General features: G+C 39.9%; 2 protein-coding genes across 3 annotated transcripts; both read right to left on the bottom strand.

The window, feature by feature from the left end:
* Positions 1–8,109: 8,109 nt before the first annotated feature.
* Positions 8,110–14,718, bottom strand: rdm1 (RAD52 motif containing 1). 2 transcript variants are annotated; one of them, XM_010892490.4, is made up of 7 exons: positions 14,411–14,718; positions 13,772–13,900; positions 13,237–13,362; positions 10,908–11,073; positions 10,646–10,744; positions 10,499–10,578; positions 8,110–8,921 (listed from the first exon to the last, which is right to left on the bottom strand). In XM_010892490.4, the coding sequence occupies exons 1-7, from the start codon at positions 14,513–14,515 to the stop codon at positions 8,835–8,837; spliced, it is 792 nt and encodes a 263-aa protein (XP_010890792.1). In that variant the 5' UTR covers positions 14,516–14,718; the 3' UTR covers positions 8,110–8,834. The 2 variants fall into 2 exon arrangements, with proteins under 2 accessions (XP_010890792.1, XP_010890791.1); XM_010892489.4 differs by having other exon boundaries at positions 13,772–13,951; positions 14,411–14,715.
* A 745-nt stretch (positions 14,719–15,463) lies between these two features.
* Positions 15,464–18,821, bottom strand: gh1 (growth hormone 1). Its single transcript, NM_001303940.1, is given in 6 exon segments — positions 15,464–16,067; positions 16,212–16,358; positions 17,010–17,162; positions 17,800–17,916; positions 18,041–18,180; positions 18,764–18,821. Coding segments are annotated over 6 exon segments (630 nt in total). The 5' UTR covers positions 18,774–18,821; the 3' UTR covers positions 15,464–16,004.
* Positions 18,822–19,405: the final 584 nt, after the last annotated feature.

Below are 19,405 nucleotides of genomic sequence, written 5' to 3'. Positions count from 1 at the left end.
TGGTCAAATATGTCCGGCCCAATCTGTATGTCAGATGTAACTTTTAAGTGTAGAATGATTTAACTTAAATGAACAAAATGTGATATGTTCTCAGAAGTAACTATTGTGCTTGTTAACTTGTATTAGTTGAAAATGCTTTAAAAGTTTTAAAGTGCATGGGGTAACCTGAACATGTGAAATATTCTAAAAGTTGGTTTGGTGTCTCTGTCTCAATCCAAAGAGTAATTGTTAGCAGGTGAATATACGCAAATGTGTTTTAAAGGAGAGAGACAAAAGGAATGGACACAGTGCACTTGTTCAGGTCCCCGAGTGCAGTTTTATTGACAACATAAGACGAGGAACTGGAGAGTAAATCAAAGCCAAAAAGGACAGGAGTGGGCATCACCTCTGGGGCGGCTTCACAGGGTCTGTTTGGGTGATTGAGGGCGGGCATTCTGTACTCCGGCAGGCTCTGCGCCCCTCAGGCTCCTGAGTCTCTGTTTCCGAGAAGCATCAAGGGCATCAGACTTTGGGGTCACAGTTGTGACCTTGGTGTCCTCCCCAATGCCCTTTTACACAAATGAAAAGTAATTGTTGATAGACTTCATCAAAACTTTTAAATTGGTACAGCTTAGGAATATGAAACGAAGTTGGTTTGGTGTTCCTTTCTTGAACCATTTACATAGTTACTACTAGTGGGTTAATAATGATACATTTTCACAAACGTATATTGTTAAAGTTAATGTTTTTTAAGGATTTGAAGTTGGGATAGGCTAAATATGTGAAAACAAGTTACATTTGTGTCTCTAGTTTGAATGGTTAGTTACTGTTTCTGGTTAAATTTATGCTAATTATTAATGTTCATGCAAATGTACATTCATAATTTAATCATTAACCTTAAGTCCCAGGGTCCTGAGCTTAATGATCAGCTTAGAAGGTGTTATGGTGTTGAACAGAGGTGTTGTTGATGCACAACATTCTCACCTACATTTTCTTCATGAAGAGGTTGAAGACCTTTGTGAAAACACCAGTATAATATAATGTGCCCTGGTATTCCCTCTGGCCTCCGCAGAAAATTTTAGTTGTGGTCAGATCTGCAGAAGGGAAAAGGATGACCCTGTATACATTTTTTATAAGTGGACTACAATTGATCCAGGTTTTTTTGACATTTGTTTGCACAGAAAGGACATCTATTAATTAAATTGTAACTTTGCGTTGTCAGAATGCTTCCCTTCTAATTAATAACAATAAAATATATTAGAAACACTATTTGAATTGCTTATAGCCATTTTGGGTTCATTTCAGGTTAGGGCCAGGTGTAGTTTGCTCATGTCTAAATGGTGAGGTTTGACTAAATGCCAAATGAGCTCAGTGAGAATCAGATGATCCTGAGGATTTATGTCTAATCGAGACAGGGGGATAAACAGGACACACCCTGTACCACTCATTATGTAAACCGACATAGATACACAGGGCTGAATAATATGATTCACTTACTCAAGTTTGAACACTTAGCTATATGCAAACATCACAGTTAATCAAGGGATGTCATGGAACGAAGTGTAATGATTCACTGCACAGAAACACATTAAATGTCATAGGTCTGTTTAATTAGCACCTCTGGGTAACTCAAAAATATCTTATCTGACACATGGGAGGAGGATTACTCAGGACCTTCATGAGAAACATAAATGCTGTTGTGGATCGGTTCAAGAACAAAACCATAGGAGTAGAAAATGACACAAGGATTTAAAGAAGGGTCTGAATTAGGGCAGAATGTCGACATTTGGCTGAATATTGCTAATCACATTAAGTCCATTTTGTTTCGTTGTTTGGTACTAGTCACACAACCTGTCGTTATTATACCACTCGTAGTACAAAAAACACAACAGATCATTAATAAAGCCCATTGCTCCAAACTCTAAGCACATCTGTTATTTAACTATGTACAACAAACAAGATCGAACTTTGGGGAGTCATCTAGAAAGATATGTTTCACACTGAAATACATCATGTTCATGAAAAGGATTTTCTTCTCCATTGTTAAAATACCTATAATTGTCACTATCCGCATTGTTCCTAATTGACCATTACTCCACCCTCTGGTTAATATACTGTACATACACTACTGTTCAAAAAGTTGGGGTCACTTTGAAATGTCCTTGTTGTTGAAAGAAAATAACCTATTTTGTTCTTTCAAATAACATCAAATCAGAAATACAGTGTAGATTTTTTATTTCGCTAGACACCATTAAGCATTGTGTTAAGCTGACTAATGTTTCTTATTAAATTTACCTCCATCATAAATATTATCTATGAATGGTATGGCTTTCCACTGGCCGTTTTAACAGCTTATTAGCCAGTAAAAGGCTTACTAGTATCTACTAACTTACTACTTGGTATAGTCATAAGAATCGAGCAATGGCTAGCAAGACTGAAGATTAACTTCACACTGGCAAAGCTATTTCATTTCACAACACAACAACGTACATTTTTCTTTCATTCGTGAATGACATTGATACAATGACTATCAATTTAGGTGACGATAACTGAAAAACATGTCAAGCGAAAAGCAGAGAGAATCCTGCAAACACCTACTCTTTTGTGATGTAGCCTATTTTACCCCAAAAAGCATGCACGGATGCGTACTTCGAAGATCCACCAGAAATAATCGTAAAACAACCGTAAAGTTTTATTTTAGGCTTACTATAATGTAGCAACTGAAGGTTGTAGCCAGCCAAGTTTTTGTCTATCCAGAACAAATCTTAATGCATAGTTTGTTTTGATTGTGAAGAGATTTGAACACGGGACCTGTTGTTTGGCAGTCCGCGTCTCTAATCACTACGCTATTTAACAAAGGGTACTCAGCCAGCCATTTATTCAGTCACTCAGTCCCTCACTCAGTAAGAGACATTAGCACTTCTTGGCCAGCTCCAATTATGTAGTCTGGCAAATGATCAAAGACCAAATGAAAACATGCTGAAGGAGAGCTTGACGCCACAAGTCAAGCATAGTAGAGGGGGTGTTTTGGTGGTGGTAAAGCGAGAGATTTGAACAGGGTAAAGGGGATCCTGAAAAAGGAAGGCTATCCAATCGTTTTGAAATGCCATGCCATACCCTGTGGACCCTGTGCACAGCGCATGATCAGGTTTGGATTTGAAATGCCAAAACATTTTTCCTGCAGTGCTCAAATATTAAAGAAAAACTCACTGTGATGTGGACAAGATGCAAAAAATGTTGCAAAGCATTAATGACTGTAGATGTCGGCTTCAAAAAAGGTCTTGTTGTGAAACATGCTTACAAAACCAATTAAAGGAAAAACCCGTTTTTCTGAATGCAAGATTTATGGGTTATCAGTTTGGAGTTTTGTACTAAGAATAAAAATATAATATCATGATAATAGTACCAAATCGACCATAAAAACTGCAATAACTACTGTATTTATAATATATTAGGGTAAACATAAATTTTTCAATTACGTTTTATGTAAAAGCAATTTGAATTTATAACTCAAGAGAAATTTGTGGTTACAGTAAACAGAAAAGATTATTGCATGATCCTTTATATTGAAACTTTGGCAGACCCCTTTAAGTACTTAATGGGAAACATTTTATTTGTCATAGAACGTAACCCAAAAACTTAAAGAGTTCTTGAAAGAACCTACCACCACAGGTCCATCATTAGAACTCTTAAATGTACACTGTTGATAGTAGATTAAGGAAAAACCTTTAATAGCATCTAGTTTTGTAAACCACTGTCTCTATTAGTTGAGTTACTTTACACAGGTCAAGTATTACTCAGAATCATATGTCTAATTATAGACACCCAGTCAGAACGTCCACTGAATGTGTGGCATTTGTTTTTACTTAGCAGAACTAGTACTTCAAAGGAACAGTGAACTGCCAAGTGACTACTAGTCTGAACTTGGGAAATAAACCAGCCAACACTGCAGACACCACTACCCATTGGTTCTAGGTAGACATCCATAGCCTCCACTCTGCATCACCATTTCACCTTTTCCCCCACTTTCTTAAGGCAGGTGGAATGACAACACATTCTCATTTGCAGCAACAACCGGGAAGATATTTTAAGGCTAAGTGCCCTGGGACGCAACCACAGATCTTTCACTTTGCCGGCTGATTCCTGGTGGCCTGGTTACCCTCTCCATGGGATCCCTCATTATAGTTGAGAGTGGGGAAAATTAGGGTCTATGCGGACCAAAACATAGATAAGTGTAAACTTCAGTGAAAGTAGATGAGAGCTTTCCATCCCAATTCATAATTTTGGTGCCATCCTCATTTCGATTACTACTTACTGCAAGATTACTTTATTTCTTATTGCATGAAAATTTACCTAGAGAGATTTTTCACCGAAAGAAAACTTCACTAGAGTGCCTGAAGTCATTCACTTCCTCTCAAAGTTAACCCATTAATTTAAGTAGATTGCTCCAGGCCCAGTTATTTTGCACGACTTCTTTGTGCTCTCTGGCAAGGTCACAAAGTCTTATCAAAAGATTTAAGCCTTGAGTTGAAGGGAGTATGCATACCAGCATTTCATTACAGTTCCATGGTTTTTGACCACTTCTAGTGTATCTAATATAACTCTACTCTTTTTGTGTATAATAATTATACCTTACACAAACCCAAAAATATTGCTAGAGCAAAAATAGGCAAAATCTAACTTGTTGTAATAAGCCCTCATTACACATTGTTTTGGGAGAACAAATGTCTTCTTGTAAAATGTACTTACTGCCTTCCAATTTTTCTTTACTTCAGACTTATTTTTCCTCATCAATCTACACAAAATAAACCCCACCAGAAATATCAGATTTACATTACATAACCATTTGCTATGACACTCAAACCTGAACTCAGGTGCATCCTGCATCCATCCTGATCACCCTTGAGTGGTTTAACAGTCCACCTATGGTAAATGTCATTGATTGGTCATCATTTGGAAAGGCACACAGCTGTACAGTCCAACAATTGACAGACTATGTCAGCGCAAAAAAAAACAAGCCATTAGGTTAAAAAAGGAATTGTCCGTACAGTTTCAAGACAGGGTTATGTCAAAAGACTGATCTGGTACCAAAACATGTTTGGAGCAAGGGTCCCAAAGCACAGTGTGGTCTCTGTCATTCTCAGATGGAAGAGGTTTGGAACCACCAACACTCTGACTAGAGTTGTCTGCCTCAGCGAAAGAAGGTCTTTTGTTAGGGAAGTGGTCATTCTATCAGAGCACCAGACTTGTCTGAACTGTGTGAAGATGGGAGGACCTTCCAGAAGGACAACCCTCTTTGTAGCACTTCACCAATTTGGCCTTTTTCATAGAGTAGTTGCTTCTTTGTAAAAGACATGACCGCCCGCTTGGAGTTTGCAAAAAGGCATCTAAAGGACTTTCAGACATGAGAAACTGATAATACCAAGACTGAATTCTTTAGCCTAAATGACAAGTGTCTTAACTGTCAAAAACCAGGCACCACTCAACACCTGGCCAATACCATGTTTTTCTATGGGGATGTTTTTCTATGGCAAGGACTGGGAGACTAGTTTGAATTGAGAAAGATGAACAGAGCGAAGTACAGAGAGGTCTTTGATGAAAACCTGCTTCAGTGCACTCAGGACCTCAGACTGGGGTGAGGGTTCACTTTCCAACAGGACACTGACCTTAAGAACACAACCAAGGCAACACAGGAATGGCTCCAGGACAAGTCTGTGAATGTCCTTGAGTGGCACAGTCCTGAACCTGAACAAACATATCGGAAGATACCTGAAAATGGCTGTGTAGCAATGATCCACAAAAATGTATATTACGCTTGATCATTATGGGGTATCGTGTATAGACTGATGAGCAAAATGTGTAGTTCCTATTTTAAAATAAGAAAGTAAGGTAACAATATTTGGCAAAGTTAAAGAGTCATAATTTCCGAGTTCACTGTATGCGGCCCTGGATTTTCTTTATTCTGAGAAATGGCTCCAGTCTTACCACCCGACCCATTAGCTCAAACTTGTTGAGAATATCCACAACCGTTGTAAAATACTTCACTTTTGCCTAATTAGTCACCTGAACACTCTTTCAAGATGTTTACAGAAGCATTGTGGTGATCGGATGATACTTTGAGGACATTTTGAAGCCTTGGGGACAGGAACATTTGAGATGCAGGCCATCTTCCTGTTGTTAGTTCAAAAAAACTAATGGAGGCAGGACTTTCTCCCATCTTCAATTCCTAGCTGAAGACTCACCTCTTCACTAGGGCCTATGATTGAGTGTTGTCTGGTCCAGGGGTGTGAACACCAAGGCAATGAATCAACGAACCACCCTCGCCGTCTCTGCCTGCTGGGCTTCCCCTCTCCACTGGGATATCCTCTCTGCAATAAAGGGATTAGTCACTGACTTACTCACACTGCCCGTGCCATCCCTGAGGGGATGCATCACGTCACGTCAGGCATTTCACCACACTCATCATAACCGGGTTGAGTCACAGATACATCTTTCTGTCTGGCTTTGTGTACCTGGGGGCGCGAGTAATGGGATAGAACCCTGTACCCGTGGGCTGTACCCAACCTCTTCCTTCTGGTGGTCTGGGCCGGTGCTTAGCAAAGTGGGTGGAGTTAAGTCCTGTCTGACTGGCCTTCTCCGGGATTCTCTCTAGGCCAGTGTACCTGGAACGCCCTCTTTCTCAGTCCTCAGTGTCTACTCTGTAAACTAATACAATAATACTACATGTGCCAGAGGTTTGGGGTCAGTCTGTTCCGTCTGGGGTCATTTATCCAGTATTATGAACCTGGGCTGATAACCCCTGACATATGGTCTCTCTGAAAAAATAGGTCTTTAATTAAACCATCACCCCATCTCTAACTTGTCATACCTTGATAAAAACCTGGAGGCATTGGTAGTTAAACAGGTAAAGTTTATTTTTATCAGGAAATTGCAATTTGATTTCAAAAATGGTTTTAGACCTGGGCACAGTACTACTAACGACATAGTACAACTAACTAGTGTTGGTATTGTCATGGAAAACACTTCAGATTTCCAGACAAAAAAAGATGCAAAGACTCAGGAGCCTTCGAATCCAAAAGTAGACTTTATTGACGTCATAAAGCCGTGCTGATCTGCAGAGCAACCAAGCCATGTTAGTCTGCAGAACAACCGACTTCCAAATACAAATTTTTATACAGTATGGTTATACAATGATATTAGGTCCTCCCATTATGCAAATGTCTGGATGGATCCTTCTCGAATCTTCCATCAATGTTTTTCCCAACCCTCTGGGATTCGCTCCCCCTGCCACTACTCATCAAGACTCAGCATATTCTCTCAAATGGAAAGATTTCCTTATTTATGGGCTCACTCATCCTCCAAAGATTTTGCCAAGACAGTCAAGGACAAGCTATAGGTCCTTCTGTCCTCAATATGAGATAACAAGAACCACTCATTACACTGACCATGGGAACAATAGTTCACCACTCTCTCTTAACAATTAAACTGTTTGGGAAAACAATATGTGACGTGGTTAAATGTTTTATCAATTAACACTCAATTAATATGCAAGTGATCACATGAGACGTTATGTCTACTCTTCATCAGGTTAATGTGAAATAACACTTAATGAAAATTTCCCTACAGTATCCAGTTTATAAGAGCAATTAGGCATCTCGGGAGAGATGTGTCCAGGCACTCTTAGGCACAATGCATCACAGAACAGCTTTTAACTGCATTATTTGGGCCATACATCTCACCCCCTTGTGCCTTATTGGAGAAATACACAGGTTAATACAGGCTAGTTTTGGGCTATATTTCTCCCTAACATGTAAACTATACATTCAAGAAGCATAGAGGACTTTAATTTTGTAGAAATTTGTTTCACTATTATGGCTAACTAGGTGCTACTCAAACATTGATGTCCGGCACCACTAGCCTAGTCCATGAACACAAGTGTTTTTTGGTTAGTCATACCATGGGCAGGGTAGGCTATTGTGAACCACACATTATTTAACATTAGCCAGAATACCCAGCTAAAAAGCTGTTAAGAATCTACATAAGATAACCTAGGAAACTTTCTCTGTCCTGCACCACTGGACTAGATTGCCAAGACAGCTTGTTGTATGAATAAAGGTTAATAAGAAATAATATATTCATAAATGTTTAATCGAAGGATTCACAACATTTGGTTACAAAGACTGAGAAGGGAAAACACATTTTTGGCATTGTAGAGTTCTGACAAACATCTACACATTCATGAGACAGATGGACCAAACTACGATAAAGATCGGTATCCATTCAGATGTTTTACTTTAGAAAACGGAAACACAGAAAACTAATGAAATCGAAAACAAGAGGAAAACTCCCTGTCATTCGTTTTGATATGACAATCTACTGGAATGCCATAAATAGCACTGGCGGGACTGGCAAAGGTTTGAGGAAGCTGGCATGCACACCGTGCCAGCGGTGTAGGACTCCCCTTGGTGACCGCAGACACGCGCACTCACACAGTAGAGCAAGCCAACTCGAAGTGCCGGCTGGCAGACTATGACTGTTACGCTGCCTCATCACAAACTCAACCCTCTAAAGGGACTTCTGGGACATTTTACCACAGAACGAAAACACTTGACTTTTTCAAAGAGAAACTCTTCATAGCTTAAGAAAATAACTTTATGCATCAATAAAATTACTGTCCACAGTTCATAGCATTTAAAACATTTTCAAGAGCAATTTTCATGCAGTTGGTCAAAATGTAAAACAAGTTCACCAAATGTATCTTCCGGAATGACATGAGTTTTTTTCCAGTGAAATGAAGAGGTAATGGTCAGTTTTTCTGTGACACCTGAACACCAGTGAATGTCTGCAGGTAAATGTCACATATTGACACTGAGGTCCCACAGAATAGCCTCATCCTCTTCCTGGCCCTCAGGGTCAAATTGGCTCCAGGGGATGTCATTCACCTGGCATGGAAATAAGAAGAATGTTAAATCCTTAAAAATTCTAAATTAGTGTCTCTCCTCATTTTGTTTTGTGACAAAGTGGTGTTGAAAGTGATTTGGTTGAAAATATTAGTACAAAAACATCTCAAAATGAATATCTTATAAAAAACAAATGACACTTTAGACATTTTTAAGAAAACAAAACAATAACATACCTTGATAAGTATTCATATAAACATTTAAGTAATTCTAAATACACTTTTTCCCCCAGAACAATTTACAGTTGCTTGAAAAAATGTTTGGGCTCTCCCAGCATCATGGGGAAGCAGGTGCCCCAACATCTGGGTGTTAGGACAGACCGAGAGTTTGGACCGGCCTGAATTGGAACTGCCCTTCCACAGGGGTGACCGGGCTGTGGGGACTTTACGGCACAGGTATGAAGCCAAACCAGTAAGAAGCAGCAGTCAAGGCATGCCTGGATTGGGACATCTTTGGCAGTGATTACAGCTTTGAGTCTTCATGGGTAAGTCACGTCGAGCCCTGAACACTATATTGTGCAATAGCGGCCCATTATTCTTTCCTAAGTTCTCCAAACCCAGTAAGGTTGCCTGGATTGTGGCTAGACAGCTATTTAAAAATTGTATGATACAGTTTCAAGTATGTATAGAAAAATGTAACTTGACCACTTAGGAATATTTCCTGCCTTCCTGTAAAGCATCCAGTTTAGGTTGGTCTTGCTGATGGTTATTGACCATCTGAGAGGAGAAGGCCTCAAACAGTGACTGGTTTAAAGTAGATTAAAGCAGGTCTTTCTTTGTATTCTGATAGACACCAATTCCAAGCATACCCAACCACGATGCAGCCACTACCATGTTTGGATTTGGCCCAAGCGAACTTGGCATTTCATGTAAGAAAGTGTATTCCTTTGAATTTTCATTCCTGACTAACTGTAGAGCCTAGCAGAATTCCAGACATTTTGGAATCTTTGTTCTTTTCGCACTGTTTTCGCACTATTTTCTCCTATCACAGGGGATTAACACCAGTTTGAATGTCACCAATGACCTTACATTGACACCTTAACAGTATGCATCTTGTCCTGTGTCAGCCCAGTTCAGAAGAAAAACAGAATCTTTTATATGCCATTCACAACATCAGTATTAACTGCCTTATATATGAGGCTTAAAAATATTTATATGTTCTTTTATAGTTGATATCTGTTCTTGGAATTCAGTACTGAAGGACCATAGAGATGTTCAATAAAATAATGTCAATCCCTGGCTCTTTTACATCATGCCTAAAATAAAAGGGTGAAATTAATACTAATGTGACAATGACATTTTAGTGATTTCCCGCATTAATTCATTTGGAGAAAATTCCTTTCACTTACGGAAATGATGGAATATATTTTGTGGATCAATAATTTATGAACAAACACTTTTGGTCTTTGTGTAATGCAACAAAATGTGAAGTAGAAGGGTGGGTGATTAATACTTATATCCATGGCACAGGGAATAGATTTCTTATGCAAATACAGAACTGCACAAATCGGGGGATGATCTAACGTGGAGTGTACTTGGTGTAAGACTGCAGTGTGATACCTTTACAAGGCCCTCCAGATCCTCATCTTGTAGGATATCATCCCGTTCCACCCGGCATTCAACAACAACCTTCCCATTACCTGGAAGACACATTTTATTAAGAACTTCAAAACCAGCAGCAACATATGCTCAGAGGAAATAACTCACCCAAAACCAGCAGCAACACCTTCTCAAAAGCGTCCACCACGGCCTTGTCCCTGGCCCATCTCTGGAGTTTTCCTCGTTTTGGCAGGACAATGTCTGGAGCTGGGGCAAACAACAACAACGTCCTATCAATGGAGATGCTGACCATTATTAGTCACTGCACAAAATTCTCTCAAAACCATGAAGTATCCATTTAAATGCAATTACAAACATTTTTCAGAAACAACAGGCCAGTAGACACCGTGGCTGGCCTGCCTAAACTCACCAGTGCTCTTCACCATCTCCTCCGCCACGCCGACCCCTCGGCAGCTCAGCCCATGGCGTGGGAAAGTCACCTCCACAATGCAGCCGTACTTGAGTGTCGTCTCCTGGGGGTCAGCAGGCGTGGTGGACAGCCGGGCGGCATCATCACAGTTGGAAATGTCCTTCAGCTGCCCGAGGAAAAAGGCGGCTTTGGTCACAATACAAACGGAACAGTCAACATTCCCTACAGCACACATGGATTAACATTTGAGTTGAGACTGAAGATGTGTGAGGGATTCTCAATTAGGTTCAACCTCTGATGAAGAATGCACATCGCTAATATTTTGTTTTTGGCCCACTGCAAAAAAAAAATATATATATTTTAAATAGATTTCTAGGAGGATATTTCACAATAATATGCCATAGAAAAAAGAAAACGGTAATATGGATCCTCTAAAAAGTCTGGATTAAAATCAGTGGTCAAAAACATTCTCCTAAAGCAGAGAAGCATGGTTCTGAAATGCAATTTTACCTTAAATGAAATGGTAAAACTAACCGAAAATGATCTAATGAATTGGGTAATTTGCTGGTTAAATATGGAGGAGCCAAAACATACTGCATGTACGCACCCGTTTTTTTATTTCCTCCTTGACATTGCGGCCAAGTATAGGGTACAACATGTATCTTGGCAATTTGCAACTCTACAGGGATTACTCATTCATAACTAATGCCATGTTGGTTTGGAAACACAAAAAACAGTCCTAAAAAGAACCAAGGTCTAAATCATTATCTTAAAGACACAGTCTAGAACTTTCAATTGGCAGAATCATTTTCTATCCTCACATTCAGGGCTGGATGTGTAACATGTTGTTTATACGTGCATAATCCAGAAGAATCACCATATACATGATGTAAGTACAAAACATTCAGGGACCCTTGTTGGCTATTCTGGGACCCTTGTCGGCTCAAAAGCGCCACTTCAATTCCTACATGGGTCCAGGAAGAAAATCAGTGTCAGTGAAATGACTTCAATGTACATTTATCATGGCCAAATCTTTCAGCTGAAGGAGAAATATCACTGATTTAAAATCTGAACATTTACATAATCTGCTTATTCTATACTGGTTAGACCAAACTACCTAACAAATGTCTTCTAACATTTTGATATAATTATAATGCCAGAGTCAGAACAAATGGTTTTGAAGAGGTGCTGAGTGATCCTGAGTGGTCTAGTACTACTATCTTGGATTTGCTAATTCTTTTTTTTTTTTTTTTTTTTTTTTTTACATTGAATATAAAATCAATTACTCCACACAAATGAACAGACCTTTAGCCATTTTGATGAATACATTCATATATGTTGTCCATAGAGTGGTGCAAAGCTATTCATTCTGGGGGTGTAAAGACTTAACGCAATCAAGACATATCAAGTTTTTAATTTGTTATTCATTAGTTCCCAAAAAATTGTATTGTTAAATTCTAAATGTGTGGTAAGATCCAGAAGAATAAAAAAGTCATTCTTCCTTAGATTTAACCTCAAAGCAACCAAGGGAGTCTGTTCAAGGGACTTTCACTAGCAACTGTATTTTTGGATTTCTGTGAAAACTCAACAATTGCTAATCAATGTCCACAAAACCACACCCCTTTTCCACACACATATTTGTCTCTAATATTGGCACCAATGTGATGGGATGACAGAAATAGTTTGGCGGTAACCCAGCGCATAGCGCGGAACAAATGACAAGCAAACCAGGAAAGCTTTGTGTTTGCTGTGCACTGAAAAAGGGAACTGGTCTACAGACTTCAAGCAAACAGAAACTCTCAATTCCGTTCACTTCACAGGATATTTTGAGTGGTTTAAATTCCTTGGGAGTGTTAATTCATTCACACTGGTCACAATTCTATTCAGATCGCACATAGCTCACAAAAAAAATATTCTAGAACAGTGAACACACCACCACAATAGAAATTAGGCGGGTGTCTATACTTGTGCTAATGTGTTTGATCCATATTTTTATGAGATATCTTTGATTGAGAAAACTCATTTTCACCAATAACCTAGGAGCAATACGGATTAAATGCATTGCTCCAGGGACGAACGATAGATAGTTAATGCCGGCTTGGGATTTGCTGTGGCAGATGCTTTAACTACTAGGCTACCCTGTCGTCCAGAATTACACCCCTGGTGTCCTCAAGACACCCCTCAGAGAGTGGAGTCACAGCCAGACACCAGCAACCCTGGAGCTATTTGGGTTAAGTGCCTTGCTCAACAGTTTCCAGGCAGACATTTAGTACTTTTTGTATTATTGCAGTGGAACTTAAGAGACAAACCCCTGTGCTCTGCTGCTTACTGTGACTATATGGGTACTCCATCCATTGAAGCCGAGATAGTGATTAGATAGGTCCTGACACTTGCTATGGCTCAGTGGCTTGGCCTTGGGGAGGAAGTGAGGGTATTGCTTTGTGCTCAGCTTCACCTGGAAAACAAATCAAGAAAAACATTCTGGATTTCAGTAATAGCTGGGTATGAATCAGGAACACCATGGTGATTAGCCTTTAGGACCAAAAGTGCAGCAGAGCAGGAACCTTTGGCGAGATGAGATATTGGTATTCACTGGAGAGATCGATCGCCATCTAGTGGACAAGGTTTGGAATGTGTAATTAGTCACGCTTACTGTTTAAGCCTTAATGTTGTGGTCAAAGGGGAAAAACACTTGGCTAAACACACAATTACAATGTCACAAAATAAATGTGCTTATAGGAAATATTAGAACTTTAAAACAATCATCTTGCAAATATGACATTTCTTCAGAATTGACATTTGCAATTAGTCATAAAATCTATACAAACAAAATGTTACAACAGCCTACATCGTTTCAAAGTTACCTTCAAGGGAAAACTCTGGAAAAACCCTCTTCCGTGGGTGGCTCTCTGTGCTTTAGATGCCTGTGCTGCAGAGAAGTACTTCACCAGGGCATAGAACCCTGGTTCAGCCACAGAAGCATTCGGACACACCTTCACCAGGTACAGAGGCCCAAATTTACAGAATATATTCCAGATGGATTCCTTTCAAATGACACAGTATAATATTTAAATTCCAATCAGTGACAATAACTATAAACGATATGCCTATGGCTACTTTATCATCTTTTCATATTGAGGAGTTGTATCCCCCCCCCCTCCCCTCGCCTCGCCTCCACCCCACCAACTCTTACTGACAACTCACTTTGATCTCATATGCTCACTATACTCTTCTCGTGTTGTCTAACAGCAGCACATTTGCACCAAGTAAAATGTTCATTATAAATACATGAACTTAGAGGATAAAGGTAATTCTGATAATGTAATTTATGAAATGCCTACAAAAAACGTAGGACTTCTGAGGTCACTGTAAGCAGTGGACCTACAGTGATGTAAACGTAATGGCAAACTAAATTAAAACAATGCATAAACTAAATTAACTTAAGTAGACTACAATACCCCCCAAAAGAATAATGGTTAAAAAAAAATAAAAGTCTGACTTACGTAAATAAATGCTTCTGAAAACGTGGGCTGTATGTCCCAGACAAACAGTGTTTTGTTTTTTTCAGTGGGTACTCTAAACTCTATTATGTCCACCTCGATGTCCATTGCGGAAGTGAATTCTGGTTACAGTAGCAAAATTAGTGGCTACTATCTCTCTTCCGCCAAGCTGTGTTGCATGGTATAGCTTCAAATATAAGTAGCATTACATCCAAATACATCCTACAATCATAAGAAGTTCACATTTTCTCGCACAACTCGACTTCCGCACATGAGCTCTTTTATCCCGCGCTAATACCTCGATTCATTATTACCTACTAGTTGCAGCACCACGACCAATCACATCGATACGGGGCGGTACTTACAGCAGTGTAACCACTGGGCGCGTTCGAACGGTTACATTTTGTCAAGACGTTGACCGACTCCTCTCTTTTCTAGGTTAATTGTTTTCGTGACTGTTGGTACGTGATACTCGAATACAGACTCAAAGGTCTGTGGTTTTAGACGGTGATTATATGTCTCAGTGGTTGCTCCTCGCCAATGTCAACATAAGAACTAAAGAAAAGCCTGAAGTTGCACATTACATGTCACTACCTGGCTACCTTATATTTTCACCGCATGTGTACGCCTGTGGGTGTACAGTATAACCACTAAAACATACCTGTAAATTAAACAGACTTTCCCAACATGGGTATTTTCCAGAGATTTCAACAGCTTCTGCTGAACAACCGCTGCTGAAACAGGTACATTAAAGGGGCGAGGCACTCAGGGGTACTCAACTCTCACCCTTGCGTGGTACGGAGCCGGCAGGTTTGCTGTTCTATCTCATCATTGAGCCTGCCTGGTGTCCCCGATTAGAGGATTGCAATTATTAATTAATTCTATTCATCTAGACAGGGTGTCCGGGAGGTTGGCTGTGACCTGGCTTAGTGCTTTTTTAAATCCAAGATTCTGGCACTTGCCTAAACCTTACAATACTTTTCTTTAACAATGTCATTTTCATATTGTGCATGGAAATGTTATTTTGAGAAAGAGCTTATATAGTAGCCAAGCGATTGCAGAGAACAACAGCTTTATTGAAAAATGAAGCACTACTACATAGTTTAAAACAATAGGGTAATGGAATGAAAATACCTAGAGAAAATGACATGATTATTAATCAGTGTACATCCCAAAAGCTTCAAGCCTGCTTATGCAGAGACCACCATTTATTTTGCCCATTTTAGTAGTTATTTTTTATGTCAGTGTGAATCCACACCTAAAATAAATGTATGCATTGACTGCAGCACCACCTTGAATCAGATATCTTAATTAAAACATTCAAAAAATGTTTCTATGAATGTACTAATCTATGAATTCCACAAATCAATAATAGCTCAGAGAAATAAAGTGAATATAATAAGTGAAGTTGTTGTAGATTTCAGAGAACAATGCAGGTGCCTGAAAACCCCTGGAGCCGGGTTGCTGGATTTAGACTGAACCCACTACACTGAAAAGCATTTCATATGGATTGAAAATGGTTTTCCATGCAGGACGAGATGCTATCTATTTCCTGCGAAACTGGTCCAGTGGTATCAGGCTGCCTCTCCGACCCATCCTACAGAGTGCAGTTGGCCTCCAGAGACTTCCTGCACTTGGCGACCGTCAAGTAGGTCTCAACCTTGGGGAGAACAGAAATTGATTCCAGCTGGCGCTCTATAGTGTCAACACTGTACAATTTCCAGAGACCAGTCTCAAACAAAGAATATGTGAGTTGAAGATCTGAGTGTGATTTTATAGAAAGCTGCTTAAATTCGTTCCTTACCTTGTGCATGTCTTTTTTGAAGCAGGCCAGAAGCTCGTAGTTTCTTCTGACGTTGTCGTTATCTCCCAGGTTCTGGTAATAGTTCCCATAAGGGAGCAGCTGCTGAGAGTCGTTGTCATCCAGGCTTGGTACATCCTCCTGGTTGCCCTGTGGAACAAGAGAATGAGAGAGATGCATGCTGGGGTTGATGTGTGAATGAGAATGGTGCATGCTGGGGTGGATGTGTGAATGAGAACGGTGCATGCTGGGGTGGATGTGTGAATGAGAGTGATGCATGCTGGGGTTGATGTGTGAATGAGAGCGATGCATGCTGGGGTTGATGTGTGAATGAGAGCGATGCATGCTTGGGTGGATGTGTGAATGAGAAAGATGCATGCTGGGGTGGATGTGTGAATGAGAAAGATGCATGCTGGGGTGGATGTGTGAATGAGAGATGCATGCTGGGGTGGATGTGTGAATTGGAGCAATGCATGCTTGGGTGTTATGTGTGAATGAGAGCAATGCATGCTGGGGCAGATGTGTGAATGAGAAAGATACATGCTGGAGTGGATGTGTGTCTATATTTTTTTAGAAGTCTAAAAGCACACATTGCACATTGTAATTCTGATGTCTGCATGCAGCAATATTATGCTCAATAATGTACAGAATTTATTTTTAAATGAAAAGAACTATGCTTCTTAACTGGGAACGATGTACAGTGATTACATCATCACGGGCATTTCATCTTTAATGTCAGTGGCTGTCGAGAATATCAATGAAGTGTCTTGCCACAGACGAACATCTCTGTCTGTTCTCTACCTTGATCAGCAGGTTGATGCCCACTTTGAGGTCGCTGAGCTTCTCAGACATCTGGTTCTGGTTTAAGTTGTTGGACATGGTGTGGGTCAGCGTCTGGCTAGGGTACTCCCAGGACTCGATCAGGCGGAAGGAAATGTGGAGCAGCTTCAGGACCTGTGTGTGTGTGTGTGTGTGGACATAGACATACCACAGACATATTACAGTGCGAAGTTTCATTCTAGTGGTTGAAATGCTCTATTAACACGATTGAGCATTGTATTTAATGGGGGGTAAATTGGATCAGTTGTACACATTGAGATGTCCAATTTTTTAGTCTGCAATTACACTTTCCTGTACTAAAGCTACGTAACTCCTACTGAAGGTAAAAAGCAGAAGGGAGCTGTCAGGTTTTATCAAGGACATACCATAAGAGTTTAAGTCAGGTACCCTACCACAGTAGTTGTCAAACCTCTCCAGGTGACCCCCTCAGACGACTCAGTTTCATCGTAGCCCTGAACATTTCACCAGATTCAAGCAGTGAAAGGGCTTGACAATTAGATGATAAGCTGATTTAGGACCACTAGCTCTGTAGTCAGGGCAGTCACCAGGAATCCTGAGCACCCTGAAAAGATATATGCCTGGGCCCCCTCACTTACAGAAGACATTGGAATTATTACGATCATTGGGCGCCCCCATAGCCATGTGCCCCCTGAGTCATAACCACATTTCCCCGCGTTAGCTATGGCCCTGTCTGTTGAACATCGAGAGGCCTGATTTCCCCCGGGGAGACGTCTGAGAGCCACAGACTTACCGAACTCTTCTGAGTCTCGTGCTTGTCGATGGGGCTCACAATGGAGTCGGAGTTACAGAAGTCCAGGAGGAAGATCTTGTTCAACTGTCTGCGTTCATCAGGCAGCAGAGTGCCCTCCTGCGCGAAATCAAAGAAAAGGGAGAGAGATGTTTCCACCACCGGAGATGTGCACAGAGGACACTGCGCAGGAGGGTGAGAAAACAACTTGCTGTGTCAAAATGAGACTTAAGCCTTGTCTTACGAAGTCGTTGAACATTTTCTGAGCCAGGAGGTGGAGATGTTGCACCCGGTTGACGGCAATGTTAAACAGCCGCTGATTCTCCATTGCTGCACCTAGACTCAGATAGCCAGCGACCAGTAAGACTGGCATGAGCAGAAACACTGGAAGAGATGGAAGAGAAAAACAATGGGCGATTAGGAAGTTCATAAAACAAGTTGAGTCACATTTTGGTGAGATATTTGTAAGGAATCCTTCGCTTTTTGACACCAGTGAAGGACCTGTTGTTTTTTCCTGGAAAGAATTAAGAGACCACTGCACCTTTTTCTTTCCAAAATAGTTGAAAAGGAAGGTTTTGAGTGAGGAACAGAAGGGTTAAATTTAAGAGACCACTGCAAAACGCTTCTGTTCTTCACTCAAAACTTTCCTTTTCAACTTTTTTGGAAAGGAAAGAAAAAGGGGCAGTAGTCTTTTGATGTCTGAGGCTATATATAAATATATATATATATATATATATATATGTATATATATATATGTATATATATATATATATGTATATATATATATATATGTATATACATATATATGTATATATATATATATATATATATATATATATAAAAATATGTATATATATATATATATATATATATTGTAAATATGGCAACACCATATCAATGATTATATAATCTAATTAATTAGGTCTACATTTTACAATCACTGAACTGAGCAAAAAACCTAGATTACCTTGTCCCATTTTCTTCTCCTAACTGTCAGAGGATGACTTGTATAGCTTGAATGTGTGGTGGTCAGTTGAGTGTGTGGTCGTTGGTTTGGGCCATTGTTTATATAGAACCAAAACTCATGTTTTAATGCACCAAGAGCAATGGAACATGATATTGTCCCCTGTTCCCAGCTTTTGTAGGATCTGTTTGTATGGAAAACATACATCAGTATGATGCACCAGATGTCCTATGAGTTCAGGAAGCTGTGACGTGTCCTGACAGAAAAGTACTTGATGAATTGTGGTTAATGAGACACATATCACATAAGCCTCTGTTGTTTTGGATGTACTGAATGGACCTAATTTACACTCAGCCGGTTGATCTGTTTGTGGTCACTAACTCGGTTTGTTTACATAAACATGAGCATGTTCAAATTGCTATGTTGATTTGTCAACTAGAATTCAATGTAAGATCAACAAAATATCCCCATTTCACTGGATTTTGGTTGCAAGTTGACTAATCTTTTTTCTAGTTGGTACAATCCGATTTCCACATTACCTCAGTCATCACATAGATTTGACCTGGGGTTGTGGAAATTAGGGGGGAACTGGTCTTATAGTGGCACAGAGCTCTTAGACACACTTTTGTTGTGTCAATCTGTCCT

Source organism: Esox lucius, chromosome 11, assembly GCF_011004845.1.
Source record: "Esox lucius isolate fEsoLuc1 chromosome 11, fEsoLuc1.pri, whole genome shotgun sequence".
Taxonomy (NCBI): domain Eukaryota; kingdom Metazoa; phylum Chordata; class Actinopteri; order Esociformes; family Esocidae; genus Esox; species Esox lucius.
Note: the sequence above shows the minus strand (reverse complement) of the source record. Positions and strands in the feature narration are given on the sequence as shown.

What these genes read in the sequence shown, in the direction of transcription:
- rdm1 (XM_010892489.4), bottom strand. Translation starts at nt 14,515, where the DNA reads ATGGACATCGAGGTGGACATAATAGAGTTTAGAGTACCCACTGAAAAA. An exon ending in GGAGATGGTGAAGAGCACTG is followed by an intron (nt 10,745 to 10,907) that starts GTGAGTTTAGGC and finishes TGTTTGCCCCAG; the next exon opens with CTCCAGACATTGTCCTGCCA. An exon ending in GGTGTTGCTGCTGGTTTTGG is followed by an intron (nt 10,579 to 10,645) that starts GTGAGTTATTTC and finishes TGTGTCTTCCAG; the next exon opens with GTAATGGGAAGGTTGTTGTT.